Here is a 23,983-nt window from a genome sequence, read left to right on the forward strand (position 1 = left end):
AAATACTGGTGGTTGCATTACCGGAGTAAGTACTTCAGCGGTGGCCGGGGGTGATCCAGATGGTGAACCTGTCGGTGTAAATGTTACATCCGGTGCAGAAATTTTCCCATGGAATAGTGATTTAATTAGCTCTTCAGTCTTTTTAATTTCCGACTTCAACCTTTGCTGTGGCGAAGAAGATTGCTGTTGTTCTATTTGTTGCAGAGGTGGAGGAAGCTGATACTGGGAGAACTCTCCTTGTTTTGGTTGTTCCCGTCTCCCTCTAAGTCTATTTACTTCTTCATTAAATCTTTTAAATTCTTGACCTCTAGCTTGTTTTTTATTGTAATATACGCGATATATCCATTTAATGAAATCATCATCAGTTGTTTTTCCATAAAAGGGTTTTAAAAAATTAGATTTATTAGATATATTTTTTGATATCATCTCAGGTAATTTCTCTCTTTCAGTGTTTCTAATTTGCTCAACAACTCCTTCGTTAAATCTTGCAATTAATTTTAAGCTCTCTCCTCCTGATTTGGATTTAGATGCAAGTTTTTTTCTCACATCGGCGACTTCAGTACGAAGTTCTCCAATACCTTCAAGTATTTCCTCACCAACAGGTGGAGGCTGAGCCGCGGCTATGTCAGTTGGAAGGTCTCGTAAAATCTTTTTTGTTTGTTTGGTTCTTCTTGCTGTTTTTTCAGCCTGCACCGCAGTTTGTTCTAATACCGGAAAAATACCCTTTTTCCTCTTCTCATCTTCCTCCGCAATATCTCCCCATATAGTTTTTTCAGCAGCCGCCGCAGCTTTCTTAGTAGCTGCAGTGACGGGTTTAAATAGTTTTTTAGTGTCTTCTTCGTACTCAACTTTTGATTCTTGCTGCGCTTGCAGATTTTTTCTAAATGAGTCTCTGACAGGAAGAAATTTTTTAATTGTTTCTAATCGTTCTCGTGCTGTTCTTGCAGTATGAGATTCTGGATGTACCATTTTATTATAACATAATAATTTAATTAATATCAGCAGAAGAGGAGCAGCAGAGAGGGTACCTACCAACGTTGGTCGTCAAAAAAATAAACAAGAAATAAATAAACACGTAGAGTACTTTATTTTTTCAGCTACTATTTCGAACTGAGGTTTTATTAGCACAATCGGTCATTGCAAAAATAAACATCTCAAGGAAAGTTCATTTGTAAAATCTGGACCTTTCTACGAGATGATTTTATTTGTTTGTTTTATTTGTTTTGTCGGAATTCTATGGTCTGTTCACCCTCTCTGCTGCTACTGTACAAAATAATCTGAGGTGTCTTTTTTTATTCGAAAGTCTTGGGGTGATTATATAGTCATATCCATAAATTGATATTAATTGCTATAATTGTTATGGCACGCTCGGGGACGGACGATTCTGTTTCCGATTTCAGGTTCCATCCACAAGTCGTTGACACAACAGCAACACACAAAAAAAAACTCAGTTGAAACCTGTTTAGACCCTGTAGCATGTAGACGGGTTATTCTTAAATCGCCTATTGTAAATGTTCAGAGATAAATGATCTGTAAACCAGACAATATGAAGTTTTTCTCGTTGACTTCTCGTGGTATTGTAATGGCGACCTACTCTGCTATGACGGCAGGAGAGTGAAAGTTGGGAAATTATTGGTCGATGTGTGAAGACTATCTCATTGATCATCATATTCTTTTCCAAAGACATACTTACAACGGTATATGGTCTTTTCATGCTAGTGTCTTCTTCATTTTCAGTTTTCTATTTATGGTTGCATTACCCAGTTTACGGTCCGAGTATCATAGTATGGTGTTCTGTCACTTTCATATTACGGGATATGCTTACTGGTAGTGCACAGTTTAGTACCGGTGGGTGGGTGATGGTACTCTGATTGTGAAGAAATGGATAAACATTGTAGTGATTGTGATGTTCCTCTTTTGACTCGGTTAAGTATCCTGCAACTTTTAGACGTGAGTGAGCGAATGAATGAAGTTAAAACAAACCATATCTTTTTGTCCACAGATTTTAATGTAGTTAACAGTAATACAGAGTATGTATGTAGTAAAACAAAGTCAATGACACTTGTGAATAGTTCATTCAGTGGCAAGGAGAAGAGGTTTTTGTATCAAACTTGGAGAAATTGAAGATGAGTTAATTAAAATGAATTTTGGTAGATCCTGAAAAACTTTGACAGTATATCTTAAAAATAAGGTGAAGAGGCATGTATTTGCCCGTGGGTAATCTGGTCATATTCTGACCACTTAGGTCGTTGACAGGATATCGACAACTATGTTATTGAAGCCGACTACTGCATGCCAAAGTACGATACAGGGAGCAGTAGATTGGGTTTCTTGCAACAAGTTTCATTCTTCAAAAAGTATATAATTTGAGCCCTTTGTAATGAAACAAGCTTTTATTATGATTATATATGCAGGCGGTAAATCTGACCGTGTGTGGCTTATTCCGACCTTTGATATGTGTAACTCCAACCACCATGGGGAAATGCTGACCCCTGTGTTTTTAAAAATGTGTGATAAAGTTTAAATCTCACAAGCACAAAAACGTAGGATCTACAAAGATGATTCAGGCCATCCTTCTTAGTGTGATAAAGAAGCTTTAAACTGATTTGTGTTTGATGTACTCTTGTCAATTCAAGAAGAACACTATTGTCATTGTGTATTTCGTTGTAAATGTATGTATGTATGTATGTAAAGTACTATAAACAAGAGAGAGAGAGAGATCGGTGACTACAGGCAAAAAACAATTTTTCGCATCACTGTTCCTCCAAAATATTGATGCAGAAATGTATGACAAGGTGTATTAATTTAATTTAATAAGAATCAAATTACTGAAAATTTATTAATTTAGTTTTAATTATCTTTCTTGTTCCCCTCTCTTTTTCCTATCCTCTCCTTCTTTTCTAAAGCTTTTCTCTTCCTCTCCTCCTCCTCAGCTGCTTTCGTTGACTTTAAAACTTCAGCATTTCTCTTATCTTTGTTAATTTAATCAGATGTCAAAAGCCTGTGACATGTTAATGCTTTTGACTTGATTTTTGGGTGTAATTCCAAAAATATTTTCCTGATCATTTTATCATGTAGAACTCCATGTATGCTTTCCTGAGAGGGAATCTGATCCTTCTTGCAGGTTACATTCACTGCCCATATCAGCTGCAGAAGAGTTTCCATTTGCCTGGGACACCAGAACAGAAGTAGCTTCTTAGATCTCTACTTCAGAAGAGTTTCCATTTGCCTGGGACACCAGAACAGAAGTAGCTTCTTAGATCTCTACTTCAGAAGAGTTTCCGTTTGCCAGGGACATCAGAACATCATTTGCTACCTGGTCCATTAGGATTGTACTTTTCTATAAAAGGTACCATATTAGGTGATGTGGAATGAATATAAATGTCAGAGCCACTTACTGCATTGCAGGGGTTGGATGCAGACTTAAACAAATCTGTTGGCATGTTTACAAACACGATGGGTTCTGAAGGGTATCTTTGTGTAAAAGCAGATGATGTGATAGAATTTATAGTATATGTTTGGCTAGAAACCAGTATGGGCAATGTGCTGAAATTGATTGATTGGCTATTTTCTTCAAGTTGTAGGTTAAGGACAGAGACAGGGATAGGAAATTGGTCAGAAACTGATGAAGAAGAAGCTGTGCCCAAAGGCAAGTTCAGGGTGTGTTCCCGCTTGTACACTGTGGATGGCTGATATGCACTCTCTTGTATGGCAGACATATCCAATGGACATATTCCAGTAGCCTGAAATCCTTTCCTGATATTTTGCTTTGTAAATGCTGCTGGCCAAGCATACTTAAATAGCCTCGGCCATAAACATTTATTTACTGTTAGGCCTGTATTTTCAGCTAAAAAATCGGTGCAGGCATGATTGTATGCTTTGCTGAAAGGACCAAACACTGTCCGATCAAGAGGCTGCAAAACATATGCTCTATGTGGTGGTAGAGACAGAATGTAAATGTTTTCCTTTTTGGCCTCTTCTAGAAGATCCAAAACTTCATGAGATGCATGGCTATCAACAATCAGCAACTGAGGCCTATCTGGGCCACAATGTTTTAGAAATAATCCCTGGAACCACTCAAATCCCAGCACATCACACATCCATGCTTTCTTTTGGTAGGTCCAAGTTGTACCCAGTGGAGCTTCAAGGCATGGAGGCACCTTGGTGTTTTTCCTTTTACAATACACATGGGTGGCATAGAATATCCTGCAGCATTAATACACGCAGTAATTCTGACATTTTCTTTGCTGTCTGATGTCTTGTCTAAGATATTTCTTTCTCCCCACATAGCACATCCTGAGACTGGTTATGTGTTGCATTTGTTTACCAGTTTTATCACAGTTACAGATGACATGTGGTTCATCGTCCAAGTTGAGCACAGAAATTCTTTTGCCCACATCTTCGAAAAATGTATGCACCACCATTTTATTCATCATTCTTGCACGAGAGATGTTAAGTTTTTCTGGTTTTCTTAATACCAGATCAGGGTGTCTTGATTTAAAACTCCTCCACCAATCATCGCCAATGATACCATTTTTGAAAGGGGTCTTTAAATGTGATGATTTACATAGATGAGCTGTTTTCAAAAGAAATTGGTGCTTGGTAATGCCGAACCCTTTCGTGGAGGCCTCAACAACGATCTATAGAGATTCCCAATCTCAAGTTGTCTTGGACCCCAGTGGTGCATTCCAACCTCATATATGGACTGTACATACACAAATTTCATTTGTAAGATACAGTTGTTTTACCGTTACAGATTTAAAAGCACATCTTTTAATGGTTTTCATATTTTTGATTTTATTTTTAGATAGATAAATAGCAGATTAAAAGCGATATTGTTATCTACACAATTGTGTATAGTTAGCTTTTCTGTCTTTCTTTATGTTCATACATTTATTTTTCTATTTATTTAATTTCTATCTACATATTATTCCTTGTAAATCCCGTAAAAGCCAATCAAAAGTCTATAATGTCTTTTAGCGTGTTCTAGGTCGGAATTGCCCTGTTGTGCAAAATAACCTGGCGTAAATCCATCCACGATATAGAACATTGTATATTATTGTTATTTGTGAAAAAAAATGTCGTTTGTAGTTTTTAGAGAGAGAAAGCATATGGTTAAAGCTTTGATAACATAATAATTATATTATTGAAAGCTATACAAACCTTGGATGACTGTTGCCTGACTTGGTTCCTGAATAAAAAATTTCATAAATGCCACTTTTCAACTCACGTGGAAGAGAGTCTTACAAGGCAATTATGTCATTTAGTTAGATGATGCCCTAAGCCACCTGGAAACATCATTACAGGTTTGCATACATATGTGCACAAAGAAAAACATGGAATAGAGCAAGTGATTTGTCAATCTTTATTGTAAACAGCAGGAAGTACATTTACAGTCAGAATTACCCTATTGGTCGGAATATGACCATGTTAACCTAATCAACATTTTATGATGAAGACAATAACATAGTTCTACACGTATTTTGTTAATATTAATGACACAATATTTAGTTCCAGACCTTATGATGATCCCCAAAATGATCAGTCAGGAATATTTTCATGGTCTCTGCTCACATGTCTGTCTGTACATACTGTATATCTACATATCTCTCTGTCTATTCTGCCACAGTTGGTAAATAAATTTTCTATTCTGTATTAATTAAAGAACAGCCTCTTCCCCTTGTACATGATCTAGGCCAATTTAAGTACATGTACATGTAACATGTAAACAACTGTACAAATACATGCTACTAGGGGCATTGAAGATTGGAGTGAATTGTTTAGTGAAGTGTTTGTTGACAGTGGGATACAGATCAAATGAGGACTACCATTTTATATATATATGTGTTATTTGTGTTTTCTAATGGGATGTGACTGTGACATGAATTTTCTAACATATGATCTAATACTTGAATTCATGGATTTTTTTCATGTAAATGTACAGTACTTAACACATTATGGAGTGTACTACACAAATGTAAGCTGTCCATATACTAGTGTATTTCAGACAAGTTTTGTCTTCATCTGATCAAAATTTCCATTAGTTTTTTTTCTTTCTGTGTAAATCTTAGTCAGTGACTACAGGTCACCTCTTAAAATTTTTACTTGTATGCGAAATTTCATTATTTTCAGTTTCCTCCCCCATCCTCCGAACACTTATCAAAACATCCGCTTATGTCAACAACATTACTTTGGGCCAGAGGATGTCAAGATAAATGAGTAGCACTTTATTACAAAAGTAATGACACTTTTTTTGAAAATTGGTGACAAAATATTGAGGCAGGTGATTTTCTTTTAGTGCAACATGTTAATTACAATGCTCAATACTATCTCAATGTTGTGATCTGTTGCATCTAAAATACAGTATGACACTACTATAACACAATGGTAGGGGTCCATAGATCCCAACCATGTTATATACTGAACCGTGTTATAAGCAGCCAGTCAGTTAGTTAAAGAAAAAGATGCAAGTACCCAACAAATATCTGTGAGGGAGTAATAAAAGTGGGTACAAATACTTGCTTTTGATTGAGTGATAACGAGACTGAAATAAAATTGTATATTGACAACTTACTTTTGTGTCGTACATTCTGTAATGCTTTAAGTACTGTACATGTATCTGAAAAAACAATGAATTCAAGTATAGATCACATGTTATAAAATTCATGTATCAGTCACATCCCATTAGAAAACACAAATGACACATATAAAACAATGGTAGTCCTGCTTTGATCTATATCAGCAAACATGTGTTACTTAATAATTAATTGCAGTCTTGTTGCCAATAGTACGTGGCTATAGTTGTTCATGTGCTACATGCACATAGACTTACATGGGCCTAAATTTTGGTCAACTGGAGACGGCTATCATCTTTCCAAGGCTACCTCAGGGATGAGGCTGTTCATAGGGAATGAAAATGTGAACAAATTAAATAGTTTAACTGATTCAATTAACTTGATAGCCAGATATCAGTGGTTTCAAAAGATTAGAAATTTAATTTGTGTTTATGCTCCTGTTGTTAGCGATCATATGCATAAATGGTTTTTATAAAGGCAGGGATCGTCCTGGGCTTCGCCAATGTCGCAAATTGCGATTTTTTTCCTTATTGGCGACGAAAATATCCCATCTGGCGATTTTTTTGGCGACAGACTTTCTGGTTATTTAATTTGTACATACAATCATGGATTTGGACTGGATACATTAAAAGGGAGAACGAAAGGAAGCCACAAACTTGACTAAGCAATGCATTGAAATCAATCTGTTACACAAACGATCCTTTGTTCGTATTGACAACCCCATCTTTACAGTGTATTGTTACATCATAATCTGCTATGATGACATCTGGGCTGAGTACTGTATGCTGTGATACTGTCAGTCATGCTACCGAACTATACCTACAACTGACCGACTTCTGAAGACGCGAATAGAACAGATACAATTAATTGAATGGCTAATCCTTCTGTTGTTTTTGTTTTTTTCACATATACCAATATAATAGTTTTGCTGAACCTTCATAGAAAACTGATAACCTTTGAAGTACCGACTACTGCGTATAAATACAAAGCAAATGGAAAAAAATCTCAGTCACAATTATATCTGTCGCCAGTGCAGCATTTCACTCATTGATCTTTTCCTTTTGCCATCAATCCATGTTACAGCTGCAGAGACTTAAACTCCGCAACAAGAAATAGCAGAAAAAAAACAGTTTTGCATAATTAATAACAATTATTTATTTCTCAAAATACAGGAGTGAAAGAATCCCTAAATTGGGTGTGAATTTATGCTTATATATACGGTCCAATATTGCCAGGTGTTGACTCATGTAGGTTTCATTCGTGGGAATGGAGATCATATTTTGCTTGTCGAGAAAATTTATACAGCATTCAGTGATCATTCTTGGGAATTAGGAAGCAATTCACTACAAGCTTTGTGAAGCTAGCCATGAGGGGAGTGGGGCTGCTGAGAGACTACTGGTGTCACCTGTCAGCACTGTAGACTGTGAACGTGGATTCAGTAAGATGAACCTCATAAAAACTGACATCAGAAATAAACTCTGCATCTCATCTCTCGAGAATTTAATGAGAATCAGCATGTACAGGTGTGAAAAATTAGACTTTGAAACTGCATTCAACAAGTGGGCAGCCCTAAAATCGCGACGGATCTTCATGTAACACTGTGTAACATTTTGTTAATACTTGTTGTAATTAGAGTATTAACTACCCATCTTTTGTAATTTTCATTGTCTGTTACATTAATAGACTAAATTAACACTTGAAAAAATGTACACTACTTGATCTGGCGACACTTTTTGAAAATTGACGACCAAATATTGAGGTTGGCGATTTTTTTGGCGACAGCTTTTTAAAAGCCAGGACCATCCCTGAAAGGTAAACATTTATGTGTCACTTTGGAAAATGTTACAATCCATCAGATTCCATTGCTATTATTAAAGTGTGATGGTAACTTCCTTTGATGAAAGGTGCTTTCTTTTTCATTGAAGTTGCCTTGCTTTGATGAAGGGTGCATGTATTATTGCAGTCACCACTAAAGAACAGTTTTGGAGGACCAAACAAATGCCTGTTTGTTATTGTTACAGCAACATAAATAATTGTTGAACATTGAGACTGAATTTTTGTTTCATTTGCTTAGTATTTATACAGAATGAGTGGTGATTCAAAAGTAATTAGTTTTCTTTGAAGTTTCAGCAAAACTGTTTGTTCTGGACACATGGTAAAAAAAATCAAAATTTGCCATTGATTAGTCGATTGTAGCTGTTCATGTTCCTGCCATCAAATGTTGGTCAGCTGTTGCTAATCTGGTAGCATGACTATTTGATTGCATCACAGCATACAGGTACTCAGGCCAGATGTGGATTATGATACAACAGTGCACTTTTTTAGATGGTTTGGCAATATGAACAAAGGATTCTTTTTTGTAACAATAGATAGATTCCTGTGAATTTTATATCCATGTTTGTGGATTCCTTTCATGGTGCTTTTGAATAGTAATATTTATAACTTTTTGCTTATTATATACTATACATGATATTTGGCTATATCACATCCACACACACTGTCAAGTCTATTTGCATTACCAACTGATGTTGAACAGTTCTGAAATAGGCAACATGTCCTTACCAAAGTCCATCTAATACAATTTACATTTGGACTTATCTAGTTATGAAATTTGTTCTAAGAGGAAGTGTTGAACATTCCTGAAATAAGCAAGATGTCTTTACCAAAGTCCATCTAATACAATTTACATTTGGACTTATCTTGTTATGAAATTTGTTCTAAGAGGAAGTGTTGAACATTCCTGAAATAGGCAAGATGTCTTTACCAAAAGCCATCTAATACAATTTACATTTGGACTTACCTAGTTATGAAATTTGTTCTAAGAGGAAGAAAGATGTGTTTCTTTGTCATGTAACTCATGAAAGCATTAATGTGTTTCAGTATTTGGTTAACCAGTAATGAGCAGCACAATGGAATTTTCCATTTCAGATCTTCCTTTAATTTGTGTGTTCTTCTACCAGCATTTATTATTATAAATACCTACCTGAATTACTTTTATTTTAAAATTAGTAAATCGTTCATTATTTGACAAATTCTGCATCTGCATAATTAGCCTCGTTAGCTTCAAACTAAATCTTGCTTGCCATATGTGAAATGTGACCTTGAAAATATGTTGCACTAGCTGCTGTCGAAGACATTATATTGCAGCTTGGTCAGCTGGCACAAACCTTGAATACTTATTGCAGATAGATCCTTTTAAAATGTCTTCATTGCCAGTTTTTATCACCTTTAGTGACATTGGCCATTGCTAGTGCCAGTGTAGATTTGAATGGACATCCACCAAAGAAATGTTGTAGATGTAGTTTTAATTTTTTCCTGATGAAAATGTGAAAACAGGCTAAGGATTTGGGGGGATGTAGGACCAAAAGTCGGGGGAAACTTTGATCCTGTGCTCACGGTGCAGCACTGACATGTACATACACATGAATATACAGGCATACATACTATAGTAATTACCTCCCCTATAATAATAACAATAATAATAATAATAATGACTTTATTTAAAGAGGGTGTCACAATTAGCTTAGAACTAATCTACCTTGAGACCCTCATATAAAGGAATTTATTTATTTTAGCTGCATCTCTGAAGCCACTGGATATATTGGGTTTGGAAGAAGGAAATAGAGTGGGCATTTCTAATCTCAACTGGAATACTATTCCAGAGGAAAGTTCGGAGTATTGGAAACTTTTTTAAAAATAATTCCTTATTTGGTTTGGGAATTTTATCCTGTTTGGTAGATATGGATCGCAGGTGGGGAGTATTGGCAGGTAGCCTATATTGGAATAGTGATTGTAAATATTCAGGAGCACTATTATTGGATATCCTGTACATTAATTTGGTTTTTCTCAGAAGATTCAGTCTAATAGGTAATATTTTGAACTTACCAACTAAATTTTCCTTGCTTTCATTCTGGAGTGATATTAGCCCTAATGCTCTTTTTTGAAGATATGTCAGCTTTGCTGTTTTTATCATTTGAATTACCCCATACTGTATTACAGTAGTCTAAATAGGGTTGTATTTAACTGTTATAAAATAGTTTTCTGTGCCTTTCAGGGAGAAAATGTCTTATCCTAATAAGAAGCCATAAACTTGAATTGACCTTTTTTTTACTGATATGTTTGATATGTTCAGTCCATGATAGGTTATTATCTATCAAAACACCAAGTAGTCTAACAGACCATTTGCAAATTTTTATTCTTCCATGTCAGACATAGTTCATCACTATCAAGATTTGTCCTTTTTTGCCATGTTGAGATAAGTAATATTTTAGTTCTACCAGTATTTACCACCATGCCATTGCATGTGCACCAGTTGTCCAGTTTGTTTAGGACATTTTGTAAAGAAATTTCAAGTTCATGCTTTGTGTTTTGGATGTCTGACAATGCTGTCTCATCTGCATAGAGATCTATAGATGATATTGAGTCTCTTAGTAGAAGTGGTAGGTAATTAATAAATAAAATAAATAGTAATGGACCTAGAATTGAGCCTTGTGATACTCCATATCTAACTGTTCTAGGTTCAGACAGAACATTATTTATATAAACATGTTGTGTTCTCACACTTAAGTATGAAGTAAACCATCTAACTGTGCTTTCATCACATTGGTTGATTTTCAGTTTCTTCAAAAGGATCCTATTAGTCTACCTTGGTCAAGTGGTTGAAGCCATTTATCAGTTAGGGAGATCAAGGCCATCTCACATGAATGTTTCTGTCTAAAGCCTGACTGATTAGGGTGTAACAGCAAGTGTTTGGTTGAATATGACATGAACAAGTTATGGACATGTTTTTCAATCAATTTTGACAAGTTTTGTAGTATTGAGATTGGTCGGTAGTTATCAACATCATCCTTAGAACCAGATTTGTGAACAGAAATTACTTTTGCAGTTTTCCATATTTTGGGGACAGATGAGGTTGCAGTATTTAAATTGATTATGATTCAATGTTATGCTATCTAAGATAGCAGAGGCAGAAGATTTAATGAGTCATGGACCAATCTGATCCAGTCCTGAAGCTTTCTCGGTATCAAGTTCACTGTAACATTTTTTAACAAAAGTTTTTTTTAAATACCAGTGGAATAGAGAAACATACATCCTTAGAGATTTTGCTGCTGCAGGACTCTTTCAGTTCATTAAAGTTGTTTTCTATCACTGGTTCTTTTAATTTTGTGGCAGTGTTGGTGAAAAAATCATTGAAAATATTTGCAATGTCAGTGTCAGTGTCATCAGTTTACCAGAAATGAGTGAATTTTATTCGTCTGATCATTTTGTGTTCCTCCAGTGAGTTCATTGAAGACTTTCCAAATGGAGTTTGTGTTGCTCTTTTGTTTTCAAAAATGATTGATAATAAGATTTTTTTTAGCTTTTTTAATCATACTTGTTATTTTATTTCTCCATACTTTATATTGTGCATGGTTTCCCATTGCCTTGAATTGGTCTTGTGTTTTCATAGCATCTAGGATTTCATTATTAGTAAGCCAATTGGGTTGGATTTCATTCTTTATGTACTTTCAGTGGTGCATGCTTAGAGACTACATCCATAAATAAGTCAGTCCACACTCTCAGAGCTTCATCTGTGTCATCCAAATTTTGGAATCTATTCCATGTAACTTTATATAGGTCATTGAGAAATTGTTCTTCTTTAAAAAATTTGAACGATCTGAAAGTGATCATTTTGTGTGTATTTTTCTTATTTTTCTTGTATTTAACCTTTCTTGTCAAAAAAGTAGGATAGTGGTCACTAAGACCAACATTCAGTACATTAACACAAGCCACATTGTCTGGTAGTTTGGTATAAATGTGATATTTATGTTACCCTTGTTTGCTCATTTACCAGCTGGACTAAGCCTGATGATTCAGTAAATTCCATCCAGTTGTTCCTTATTTGAGTAATGTGTAGGTCCTTATTTACATCGCCAAGTATATATGTTTCTCTCTCCTGTGCAGGAATATTTTTCATTTGTTTAAAAAAAGTTATCATTCCAAATTGCTTTGGAGGAAGGTGGCCTATAAATGAAACCAACTAGGAATGATTTTGCATTATTTTGAAAAATTTCCACCCAGATTCTCTCAAGTCATGTGACTCCAAGTCAAGTCGTCTTTCTGCATTTACATCTTCTCTAATGTATACAAGACCTACCCCTGCTGTCTCTATGTCCCTGCGTAATGGTTTATTGTAGCATTGACAGTGAAATAGATCATCATTGTGATTAGCATTTAATTTGGTTTCGTTGAGTCCTAAAACATGTATATTATTTTCCTTGGAAGACAACATTAACTTAATCTGGTCTATTTTTTTCTACCATACCTTGTACATTTAAGTGACCTATGTTAAAACTTTTTGCATTTAGTTTCATATCAATTTTATGTATGTCATCATGCAATAGGGTACTCAGTGAGATTGTCTCCATACTACTTTTATCATTCTTACATCCTATTTCTATATTTAAATGTTCATATATATTAACATCTTCAAAGTCGACCGCTCCGGTGGCCTAGTAGTTAGAGCTTCCTTCCTGGATATGGGAGGTTGTGGGTTCGATCCCAGGCCGAGTCATACCAAAGACTTACAGAAATGGTACTAACAGCTGCCTCGATTGGCGCTCAGCATTAAGAGGTTAGTGTTAGGACTGGTCGGCCTGGTATCAGGATAATGTGACTGGGTGGGACATCATGCTACATGTCTGCGGCATGATGCCTCAGTGCTAGACATCACTATAAACTGCCACAATGCAGACATCGTAGCGATATGACTGAAAAATTGTTAAAGCTACATTAAAAATCCAAAACACATCACATCACATCGTCAAAGCCACATACAGACCCTGAAAATCTATTAATTTTTGCATTTACAACAGTGTCCATTGAATAGTTAGAGTCAAGAGTCTCACTAGGTACATTTACATTTTTTTTAAATGAAGCACTGGCATTCTCCTCTTTGCCAGCTTCCTAGTATGTATAATACATTGATGGACAAAGTCTTTGTGTCCATATTTATGGCACCTGAAGCACTCAATCTGTTTGCCATCATGGCATACCTGTGTCACATGCCCAGTCTCTCCACAGTAGAGACAGTACTCTTCATTATAGTGCCTGAAAATGGGGACATACATGTTAATATTTCTCAGTAGTTGAGAGGTTCCATTTCTACTTATATGAAGTTTGGCTCTATGGTAGAGGCTTAGGTTGACATCCTGGTTCTGAAGAAAGAAAGATGTGTATTGTGGAATGTACTGCAGGTTGAATTCTTCACAGATGTCTATTATCAGATCATTGATTTCTTTCACCCTGGTGTCCACACAAGGAGGTAGTCCTGATATCATTATTTTACATGTATCTGGACTACAATACCTAGCAGCATATAGTAAACTTTCAAAATCTGTTCTGATTTGATTTAGTGACCTTCCATCACTGGCATCATTTCCACCTATGAAAATAATAATTTGGTTGTATTTTTGTATTTTGTTAGGTCAGTATTCATTATTCTGTCTGTGATGTTGTCTATTTTTGCACCTCTTAGAGTCTGTACATATGTTTTAAGAAGTCTCCTTGGTATTATAGTTTTCGATACTGAGGAGTCAATTATCTTCTTATCTTTTCTGGCTAGTGATTTCATGTGTTGGGCTCTGGTTTGTATTTCAGACACATCTCTTGGAGGAAGGGGTGCTGAAATTGGTGTCTCAGTTGTGTGAGCTAATCGAGCTGATGCTGACACATTTGTCTGAGCACTGAGAAATGCAGTTGTTGGTGCAGGCAACAGACTTGTCTCATCTGAGGGCCATATGTGTACACTTATTGCTGTTACAGGTGTGACACATGACTGAGAGGGGGGACTGTTGTTTGCAATGCAGGATTACTTTGGGTATCAGTTGTTACTTGCATGGTCATTTTACATTTTGTTTGGCTGGTATTGGGATTGTCTGTGTCTGAGCATCTGACATTGTTTCTGTTTGGGACTGTGTCATGATTTATGGAGTGTGTATTTGCCTGACACTCTGGAGGGGTGTTAATTTTATTGCCTTAGTCATCTAGGTCAAAGACTTTAAGAGCTGTTTCATGTTTGGTACTACATCTAGTTACTGGTGTAGATGTCAGCACATAACTGCCTTTAGCATGGGTATTCTCATCCTGTCTACATTTACAGATAATATCATCTAACCTTGTGAAACTGTTCAGCTCCTGTATGTGTAGGACACATGTTGTTGTATACAATGTAGCTGTCATAGTGTTTTTCTCTTGTGTTCTGTAGATAGTACCATTTTGAACTGCATGAAGTCATGCAAAGTTCTGAATCCAATATATGTTTAACAAACTCAAACTTTTGTGGATCTATATGCACTGTGATACTGTATTTATTATGTTTGACCCTCAGGAATTCTGGATAAATGTCAGCCATATTGGATAACTCCAAGTCATCATCTATTCCATTGTTTTCATTTTCACTCTGAACATGACTTTTCCTGCATGAGATTATTTGTGTGGCTCTGATCTTCAGGTATATCAGACATACTAAAGCCAGAAAATGATGCAGAAAAGGTTGAGCTAAGTGTGCTGAACCTACAAGGCTGTTATTTAAATATGTTTCCATGATTCTTATATTTTCAGCTTGTTCATAACATTGATAGACAGTATAATGTAAAATCCTTATATGTATATGACTAGTACATATCCATAGACTTTTGAAAAAGAAACTTGCATAATGTGTTTAAGTTGGTATCATCTGAAGTTCAGATATGGTAGGTGTAGTTCTAATTTCAAATTAATCCACTTTAGTAGCCATCTTGGATAGCCTCCCCACAGGTTTTAGCCCCCATTCCAATTTTAAAAATAAAATAAAAAGCCTCAAAGATTTAAAACACGTACACAGAACTTAGCAATTTCTTCTTCTAAACAGTTAACCAATGATAATACCTTAGAAGAGCTACTACTACCTTGCAAATCCAGCCCTTCCAGACTAAAATTTTAATTAAAATGCCAGAAGTTAGGTAGTAGTTAGACTGAGTGATCTCCCTTAGATACAGGGATTGGTGCCAATTCCTGTTAATTCTTCATTTACTACTTCCACTTGTGCCAAGTAGCACACTCTCTGTAGACATATGCCTTGCAATCTACATACAAGTATTCTGGAAGTTTTCTTCCTTAAAGCAAGTTGAACGAGTGTTCTCTTTGAAAGAAATTAACTCTATTATATTTTTCTGACTTTTGTTTCTTTTTTCAGTGACAGTGTTCTGTCTTTTTAATATCACTTTGCCATCCTCACACACTTATTTCTACATATCTGCATAGGTTGCTAGTGTGTCCCCTTGCATTGCTAAAGCTGTATTTAAATTGGTGCAGTTCTGGTTTGTGTTATAGTATACTTGTATAATATTACTGAATAATTTCCACTATGGTTGGATACATACAGGGAAGTTTTCTATCCTAATCTGATCTTCATCCACTTCATAATTATATATGTGTTGCTTTACTGATTTTACCATTATTGGCCATCATTATGCCTTTCATTCAGGTAATATTGTTTTACAAATTGATATTGTAGCATCCAATTTGTAAGTGCCAATAATGATTTTAAAGTGCATTTGTATGTGCAGGTATTATGTGTACTATAAAAACTCAGTTATGTTGCTGTACAGTTTTTGGCTTGGTCTGATATGTACAGGTAAGTTTTCTATGCACAGTTTATCCATATTGTCCATTTCATAGTTGCTGTAAGTGATGCTACATTGATTTACCTGTATAGGCATTCACTTGACATTTTCTACAGGTAGCTTTTACTAGAATATGTATTTTAGTGTCCACTTCATAAGCATTTTATAAGAGCTCTTCATTATTGTACCTGTACTGGCTGCTGCATACACCTTTTTATAGTTAAATTGTCATAGTGTGCACATACACTCCAAGTTCATGAAGCAGGATGCATGCTGGGCTACACCTGTGTATATTGTCTGCTCTATTTTGTCAGATTTAGACCATGGGCAAGACCAAGTGCAAGCTTTGTAAACATTGGGAACGTAAGACTGGTAACACTTTGTATACCTTGCTCCAACTGCCAATCTACGAGTACATGTCAGACTTGTACCTCATGGACAGAAAATTAATGGACTGCAGGACTGGGTTTACTAAAGGGGAAGGCACAGAAGTGCACCATTAGGAACAAAGACTTCACCAGTATAAATGCTGATGGTGGTGAATAGTTTGCTTCTTGACAGATATCGCACTCGACACTGTTCATCAATCATTATATGACCCAAGTTATCATGGTTAGTGACTGCTTGACTTCTCCCACATGGCGGCATCATAATAAAACTTTCTTGGTGGAACCATCAGCCATTTATTGCATGACAGACCGTCATTTTTATCACCTGCCACTGAGTAAGATCAAGATCAAAACAATCCACCTGTATTGCACATTAGATCTACAGATACATCAAATATTTTGTACCCCATCCCAGCTTAATGAACTGGGCGGTGTCATGCCATCTACAGCGGCCTGTTTCATCATGACTATGCTATATGACTCGGACCACAATGGGTCACCACAGTCAATTGTATATTGTAAACCAAAAGATGGAAGGCCTTTATCCTATGCATTGGAACAAGATTAAGGGCAAAATAATTCATTTATTTTGCACATCAGGTGTACTGGCTGGTTTTGTGAATCAAATTTCCTCATACCCATCTCGAAACAAATAATGGTACAATGCCATTCATTATAAATGGCACTCTTCCATTACAACTAGACTCTGCCATATCTAATATCTCGTCAGGTCAACACCACAGTCAATCTTATCATTTAATCAAGTGGTTCCCAAACTCCAGGTCACAAATGAAATGAGGTTTGTGAGGATGTTCCTGAGAGTCACAAGAGGCAATTAAAAGTTTCAGTACCAGCATCATTTTGAGTCACCAGGCCAGGAAAGGATTGTATTTATGGTTATGATAACAAAAGTTGGGGAAACACTGATTTAAGCCTAAAGACAGGTTATATTCCAATTTGCCTACTCCACACCACACAGCACTCATAGATCAGCCACAGGTCCATCAATTCACTTAGTGCCCAGTTTAGTGCCCCATTATACACAGGATATGGATTTCCTGCATTCTCTTGCTTTAGCTACTCAAAGGGAGCACTCACCTAGTGGTCATTTGGCATAACTATCCCAATCAAGATGTTCTGTTAGGCAGTCCCTTCAGACAGTTTTCTCTAGCTTCATCTCGGATTGCCCCAGGGGCATCAGTGTCGCCCCATTCTCCGAGATTATAAAGTATTCTCACAAGCTACCTCTTCTTTGCTAGATCTCACCATGACAAGAGAACACTCGGCCTTCCAGGCATCAATGGATGAAGTTTTCAGTTTGTTCTCCTCCTACTCCTTCTCCATTATGAGATTGGTTGAGGGTTCCAGCATCTGTTGACAAGCTAATCAACCAAGACCAACTGGTATTCATCTGTTATTGCTGTTGAATTGAGTAGCTGACTTAGAGACTTATCAGACTTGGGAATGGCAAAGCCCTCATGTTAACTTCTCAGATGCCATCTTCAGACTATGATTTGCTCTTAATTCTTACAGAAATCACTCACAAATATCAGAACTACGGGTATGAATAATTGCTACAGAATCTGTGAGTTTTTAATTTTCCTTATTTCATGGCTGCTGTATTATTGCTCATGGCTCAGTATTATTCTTTGGTTTGTTTAGTGCCCCTTGTAAGCAGGAAGTGTCATGGTTAGTATGATGTTTGGTTTGTTTAGTGCCCCTTGTAAGCAGGAAGTGTCATGGTTAGTATGATGTTTGGTTTGTTTAGTGCCCCTTGTAAGCAGGAAGTGTCATGGTTAGTATGATGTTTGGTTTGTTTAGTGCCCCCTTGTAAGCAGGAAGTGTCATGGTTAGTATGATGTGCACTAGCAACTTCTGTAGTAAATGAATCCATTCAGTAATGGTGACTGGGGGAAAAGGACTAGAACTCCATGAAGAAGATGACAGACCATCTGATGATGAAACAGGTAGCAACTCCCAAAAAGTTAAAAGCAGCGTGTTTCTGTCATGAGACAATTTTTTAGCTGTATAAGGAAGAATAGAACGGATGCAAGAACAAGCCTTGGAGACAAGACTTTGGGGTACTGTTGATTATTAAGTCAGATCCATTGAACTGATGTTATGGACTGCACAAAACATAAGCTAGCTACCTACATTAAAATTCTGTTACTCACAGACCAATGAACTGAAATAAAGGCCCATATCTGTTACTAAGACCTGCATGAGCATAACAGTGTTTTTCTGATGCATTTCTTTTAGCAGACTGAATGATTTTTTTAAATGTGCCTAGTGAGACTCTTGACTCAAAAGACCATCATTATACACCTACCTTAATTTTTGTTTGATAATAAGAGCACTTTGAAGCAGATCTTTCCTCCCCAGTTTCTCTCCTTGTCATCACAGATAGATCCCTCATGGTCAATATTGAACCCAATCTAGCTGTCAGATATGCTGCCAAGGGGACTGCTTATGATGATCTATACTGAACCCAATCTAGCTGTCAGATATGCTGCCCAAGGGGACTGCTTATGATGATCTATACTGAACCCAATCTAGCTGTCAGATATGCTGCCCAAGGGGACTGCTTATGATGATCTATACTGAACCCAATCTAGCTGTCAGATATGCTGCCCAAGGGGACTGCTTATGATGATCTATACTGAACCCAATCTAGCTGTCAGATATGCTGCCCAAGGGGACTGCTTATGATGATCTATACTGAACCCAATCTAGCTGTCAGATATGCAGCTCAAGGGGACTGCTTATGATGATCTATACTGAACCCAATCTAGCTGTCAGATATGCTGCCCAAGGGGACTGCTTATGATGATCTATACTGAACCCAATCTAGCTGTCAGATATGCAGCCCAAGGGGACTGCTTATGATGATCTAATATCGTGTATTCCATACCCACATCTGTACAAAGATCCACACTGGGAAAAGACATCCAGTTGGTGGAGACATACTGTATAGTACCATACATCTGAGATCTTTTATCCCAAAAGGTTCAACTTGACCTGCTAGGATATATAGCTGTGGCGCAACAGTTCGTCTTCCAAGGTCATTCAACAGCTTCTCGACTTCTGCTTGATTTGCAAGGGGGGGGGGTCCTTTTGAAACTGCTCCCTGACATATGGAGTCTATTCTCCGGTTGTGTTATTTAGAAGTTGTTTACAATAACCTAAGGAACCAGAGATGTCCTCTCCAGGGTAAGGGGAAGTAACTGCCTCTTGCCTCCTCTTCTAGGGTATTATGGTTGGGTAACATATTTAAAGAAGAAACCAAATCTTTTCCTGTAAAATATGTTTCTTCAATAGTACTTCCAATCATAATACACGTACACCCTTCCAACCTCCCCTCAGTTATATCCATATAGTTTGGCTTCCTCTCCAGTAGTAACTAAAAAACATTCAATGGATTTGGTGCCAATCCTAGTATCATGTGGAGATCACTTGAACTACCTTCTAGGAAGGCAGATAACATTTTGCATTTTAGCTAAAATGTTTTTTTGCCTGGGAACTCTCCTAATGTATTTTATGAATGGGTAAGTAGACAAAATTGGTTTCATTCATTAATTTTTAATTCCTTGCCTGAATAATAATGCCCGGGGTTTTACTTATCTTGTTTGTGATTCAGACCAAGGGGGAATTTCTTTACTAACATGCATGGGCAACTTTTTTTTTCCAGACAAAAGGAGTTTTGTTATTCATCACTTTTGGCAAGCTTGAAAATTTAGGTAACTTTGAGTTAAACTCATTTGAACCATGTACATAAGAAAAACACTAATTTCCTTTTCTTTATTTTAAACTGTGAAATATTAAACTAGACATTGCAAATATTGGATGCAGATGAAGCAGTGTGTATGCTTGATATTTGTGTAATTTAATAATCTAAAACTTTCATTGAAAAATTGACTTTTCCAGGAACCAGAAAATGGCAGTCAGCAGGCTTGTTGTTTACAATGAAAACTCCCATTTGGTTTGAAAGTGAACAAGATGACAGTGTTAGGAACCCCTGGCAAGAATTAGGTCAGAAATTAAAAATTCATGAATTAAATGAGTATGTTTTATGAATTTTTTTCCCTCAATTCTTTTAGTTTTTAACATTGCATTCAGATACAAACTGCCAAGGGGGAGGCAAATCCTGTTGTCCTAAAGTGTAGGATGTTGACCCAGATATTTATGATATAGATGGGTTGAAGTCTTACTGTAGTATATTATGGAGTCAGTCAGTTTCTGAACAAGATGCCAAACTTTCAAGACTATCTCACTTTGTTGGCAGTCCATATTGACACTGTTGCACAGATCAGTCTGATTGCCTTAGTTTACTTAATAATGTAGGGCCAAGCACAATGAAGTGGTTAAGTTGTTCAAGCTCTGCTGGGTCCCATTTGAGCTGGTTGAAGAGTGATGGTTACAGCGGAAGTTGGTTAACTTACAGCCACTTTTCTTTAAGAAAACAAATTTGGCTAATCGGTTCTTCATTTCATTCATGAAAATATATCACAAGTTATCTAACATAAATACTCTTGTGGTGTTGCAGTATATCAGTGTTTATCAGCACACATCCATAATGTGTTTTTCTTTTGGTACAAATTCTTCTGTCTCTGTGTTTTAACTCTGTTGTTTAGTTAGTCTTTTATTTAGTCTTGCTGTTTAACTAATTTTATTTACTGAAAATTTTTCATGTTATAAATGAAAAAAAGAAAACAATAAACCCGGTTAGCATTGAAATACATTATTAATGGCTGATGTCAGTCACTGTTGAATAAGCCTGAACCAGATCCTAAACTCAACAAGCAGGCATTGTATGTGCCTGCTGGAAACATAAAGAAGTTAATAACTTGTAAGCAGTAGGCCATCATTGCGTCAGTAGTATCAGCAATTCAGTAGTCACTAATGGTAATCTTGCCACATCTGAAATTCAGTAGTCTCTACTGGTAATCTTGCCACTTCAGCAATTCAGTAGTCACTACTGGTAATCTTGCCACATCAGCAATTCACTAGTCACTACTGGTAATCTTGCCACATCAGCAATTCAGTAGTCACTAATGGTAATCTTGCCACATCAACAATTCAGTAGTCACTAATGGTAATCTTGCCACTTCAGCAATTCAGTAGCCACTAATGGTAATCTTGCCACATCAGCAATTCAGTAGTCACTATTGGTAACTGTGTTGTTTATTCTACTGATTACTCATAACAAACTGCACATATCTTGATCTGCCAGTGCATTATGCGATTGCGGATCTGGGTCATTGTAGTTTGTAGTTGAAAACTTTGTGTGTACCAATAATTAATTTGTGAAAGTTTGAAATTACTTGTATTTAAGTAGCTAAATTGACTATCATCTCGTATCTGTCCATACACATTCTCATCTGTTCTCAACATAACGAGAAAAACAGCTGTTAGAACATGTTGCTCATTATCATTGAAATATATTAGCTCAGCAAATACACTGACAATTGGTATCACATTAGTTTTCAGAATGATAAACTTGGCTGCAATACTAATTGATTCATATTGCAATACAATCATTATCAAGCAATTTTAGTCATATTTATGCCTGCTATTTTCAATAATGATTTATACTTGTAATGTACAGGCAGCTTAGTATTGGTTTTTCAGTATTTTCAGTAATTGTGTGAACTTCTTTTGCAGAAATATACATGTCCTAACAGTTACAATTGGAAACCCGAAGCCCAAACGTCATGTCTCTGAAACCACGCCAGGTTGATTTTGACTCCACCTGGAGTACTCTGCTGGAAACAGTGAAGGGAGTTATAACATGTGGTCGAATTCCTCGTGCCACCTGGAATGACAGATTCTCATATCCTTTTCTACAAATTCTCTGCATCACAACTACAGTGTACATTAGGGCTGTTCCAGTAATAAAAACAATGGGACCCAGGGAAGGCACTTTTAATGTAGGGTACTCACCCATTGATGCCATATAGAAATTTATTCTCATTTTAATATTAACTCTGTGAAATCAAAGTACCCAAGCATATTTTTTCAAAAACACTGCCTTCCCTGGGTCCCATGTATGTTTAGATGGAACAGGCGTTACATTAACTGTTCTTGTATTTATTGTTTTGTTTTGGCTCCGTTATCTTCACCTTGAGCACTCAAGTGAAAAGGCCCTGATTACTGTTTGGAATAAAAGATACATGTGAGAGGAGATGCTTAGTTCATCCCAGCAACCTTATTTTTATTTTACAAAAAGCTTAGCAATTGAGAACCAGGGTGTACATAATTATTTGGATTCATTATTTTGCACAAAGATATGTTACTTTAAAAACTCTGAATCTCATTGTGTAATGAAAATGTGTTTGAAATTGTGCACAAAATCCAGTCAGTGTATTACCTGAACAAATGTTTTGTCTTTCTACCTTCAGCTGTAGGCATGATATCCTAATGAAAGTTTGTTAGTGTGTTCATTGCATCAGTCTGAATCAATTCCAGAAGAGGCAGGTCACATTGACGTATAACTATGTTGTTTAACTTCTGGAATGACATCTTGTGACTTGGTCAGATATTATTTATTTGGTAGCTTCATCTGGAACCACAGAGTGACAATGGAAAACAGATCACAGTGACGTACTTTTTATGCAGGAATGACCTATTTACAGGTTAAATCCTGTGTTGAAGTTATGGTCATGGAACTTCATTAGAATCTTCTGCAAATGATTTGGAACTTCCCTTGTGGAAAGTAGATTACAGTGACCTACTTAACAACAATGAATTTGTTAACATACCTTTGTGTCTTAGTTGTAAATTCCTGCCATTAACCCAAGCTTTATGCAGGGCATGTACATAAGACACAGTCAGGGCATCATTTAGTCCCTCTCCTGGGGTAAAGTAGATCATAATGACCAACTTTTTATTAAACCCTCACCTTTATAGAGGTGAGGTATGTAGGATTTCATGAGTTTGTCCATCCATCTTTCCATTTGCCATACAGCCTTGTGAATGCAGTTAGCATGGATTTCTTTTTATAGATTTACCACAAAACTTGGTAAATATTTTAGTCATCAGATGAAGATGTGCATAATGACTAATCAGTTTGATCTTGTGGTACTTCTGTAGATATGAAACCCAGTTATAATGTTGTAATCAGCAGGTAATCTAGCCTCTGTTTTTTTATGTTTCAAATTAAGCTCATTAATTTTAAAGCTTATACTGGTAAAGCAATGTGAGTCATAGTACTAATACTAGTGCCCCTATTTCATTGTCATGATTACGACAGCATAGTTAGGTGGGTGGATGTTGTCAGCATTTACAGTCCATATAAATTTATTCATTAATACCTACAGTTGTCCAGTACCAAATGATGATTGGCAGTGTTCAAAGAAAATTCTTTTTAGACACAGGC

General features: G+C 36.4%; 1 protein-coding gene across 4 annotated transcripts in view; it reads left to right on the forward strand.

Moving 5' to 3' along the window:
- The first annotated feature begins 1,560 nt into the window (after window positions 1–1,560).
- The window catches only part of LOC149776138 (cullin-2-like), a 110,505-nt gene continuing 88,082 nt past the window's right edge, over window positions 1,561–23,983 (forward strand). The window contains exons 1-4 of one of the 4 annotated variants that reach the window (XM_089942412.1): window positions 1,561–1,697; window positions 3,125–3,349; window positions 20,533–20,637; window positions 22,270–22,437. In XM_089942412.1, coding sequence (XP_089798538.1) covers window positions 22,320–22,437 — 118 coding nt within the window. In that variant the 5' untranslated portion in view covers window positions 1,561–1,697; window positions 3,125–3,349; window positions 20,533–20,637; window positions 22,270–22,319. The remainder of the gene's footprint in view (window positions 1,698–3,124; window positions 3,350–20,532; window positions 20,638–22,269; window positions 22,438–23,983) is intronic. The other 3 variants (XM_089942411.1, XM_089942413.1, XM_089942414.1) reach the window with 3 other exon arrangements.

The sequence above is a fragment of the Sinohyriopsis cumingii genome, chromosome 18, assembly GCF_028554795.1.
Source record: "Sinohyriopsis cumingii isolate HCF-2022 chromosome 18, ASM2855479v2, whole genome shotgun sequence".
Classification (NCBI taxonomy): domain Eukaryota; kingdom Metazoa; phylum Mollusca; class Bivalvia; order Unionida; family Unionidae; genus Sinohyriopsis; species Sinohyriopsis cumingii.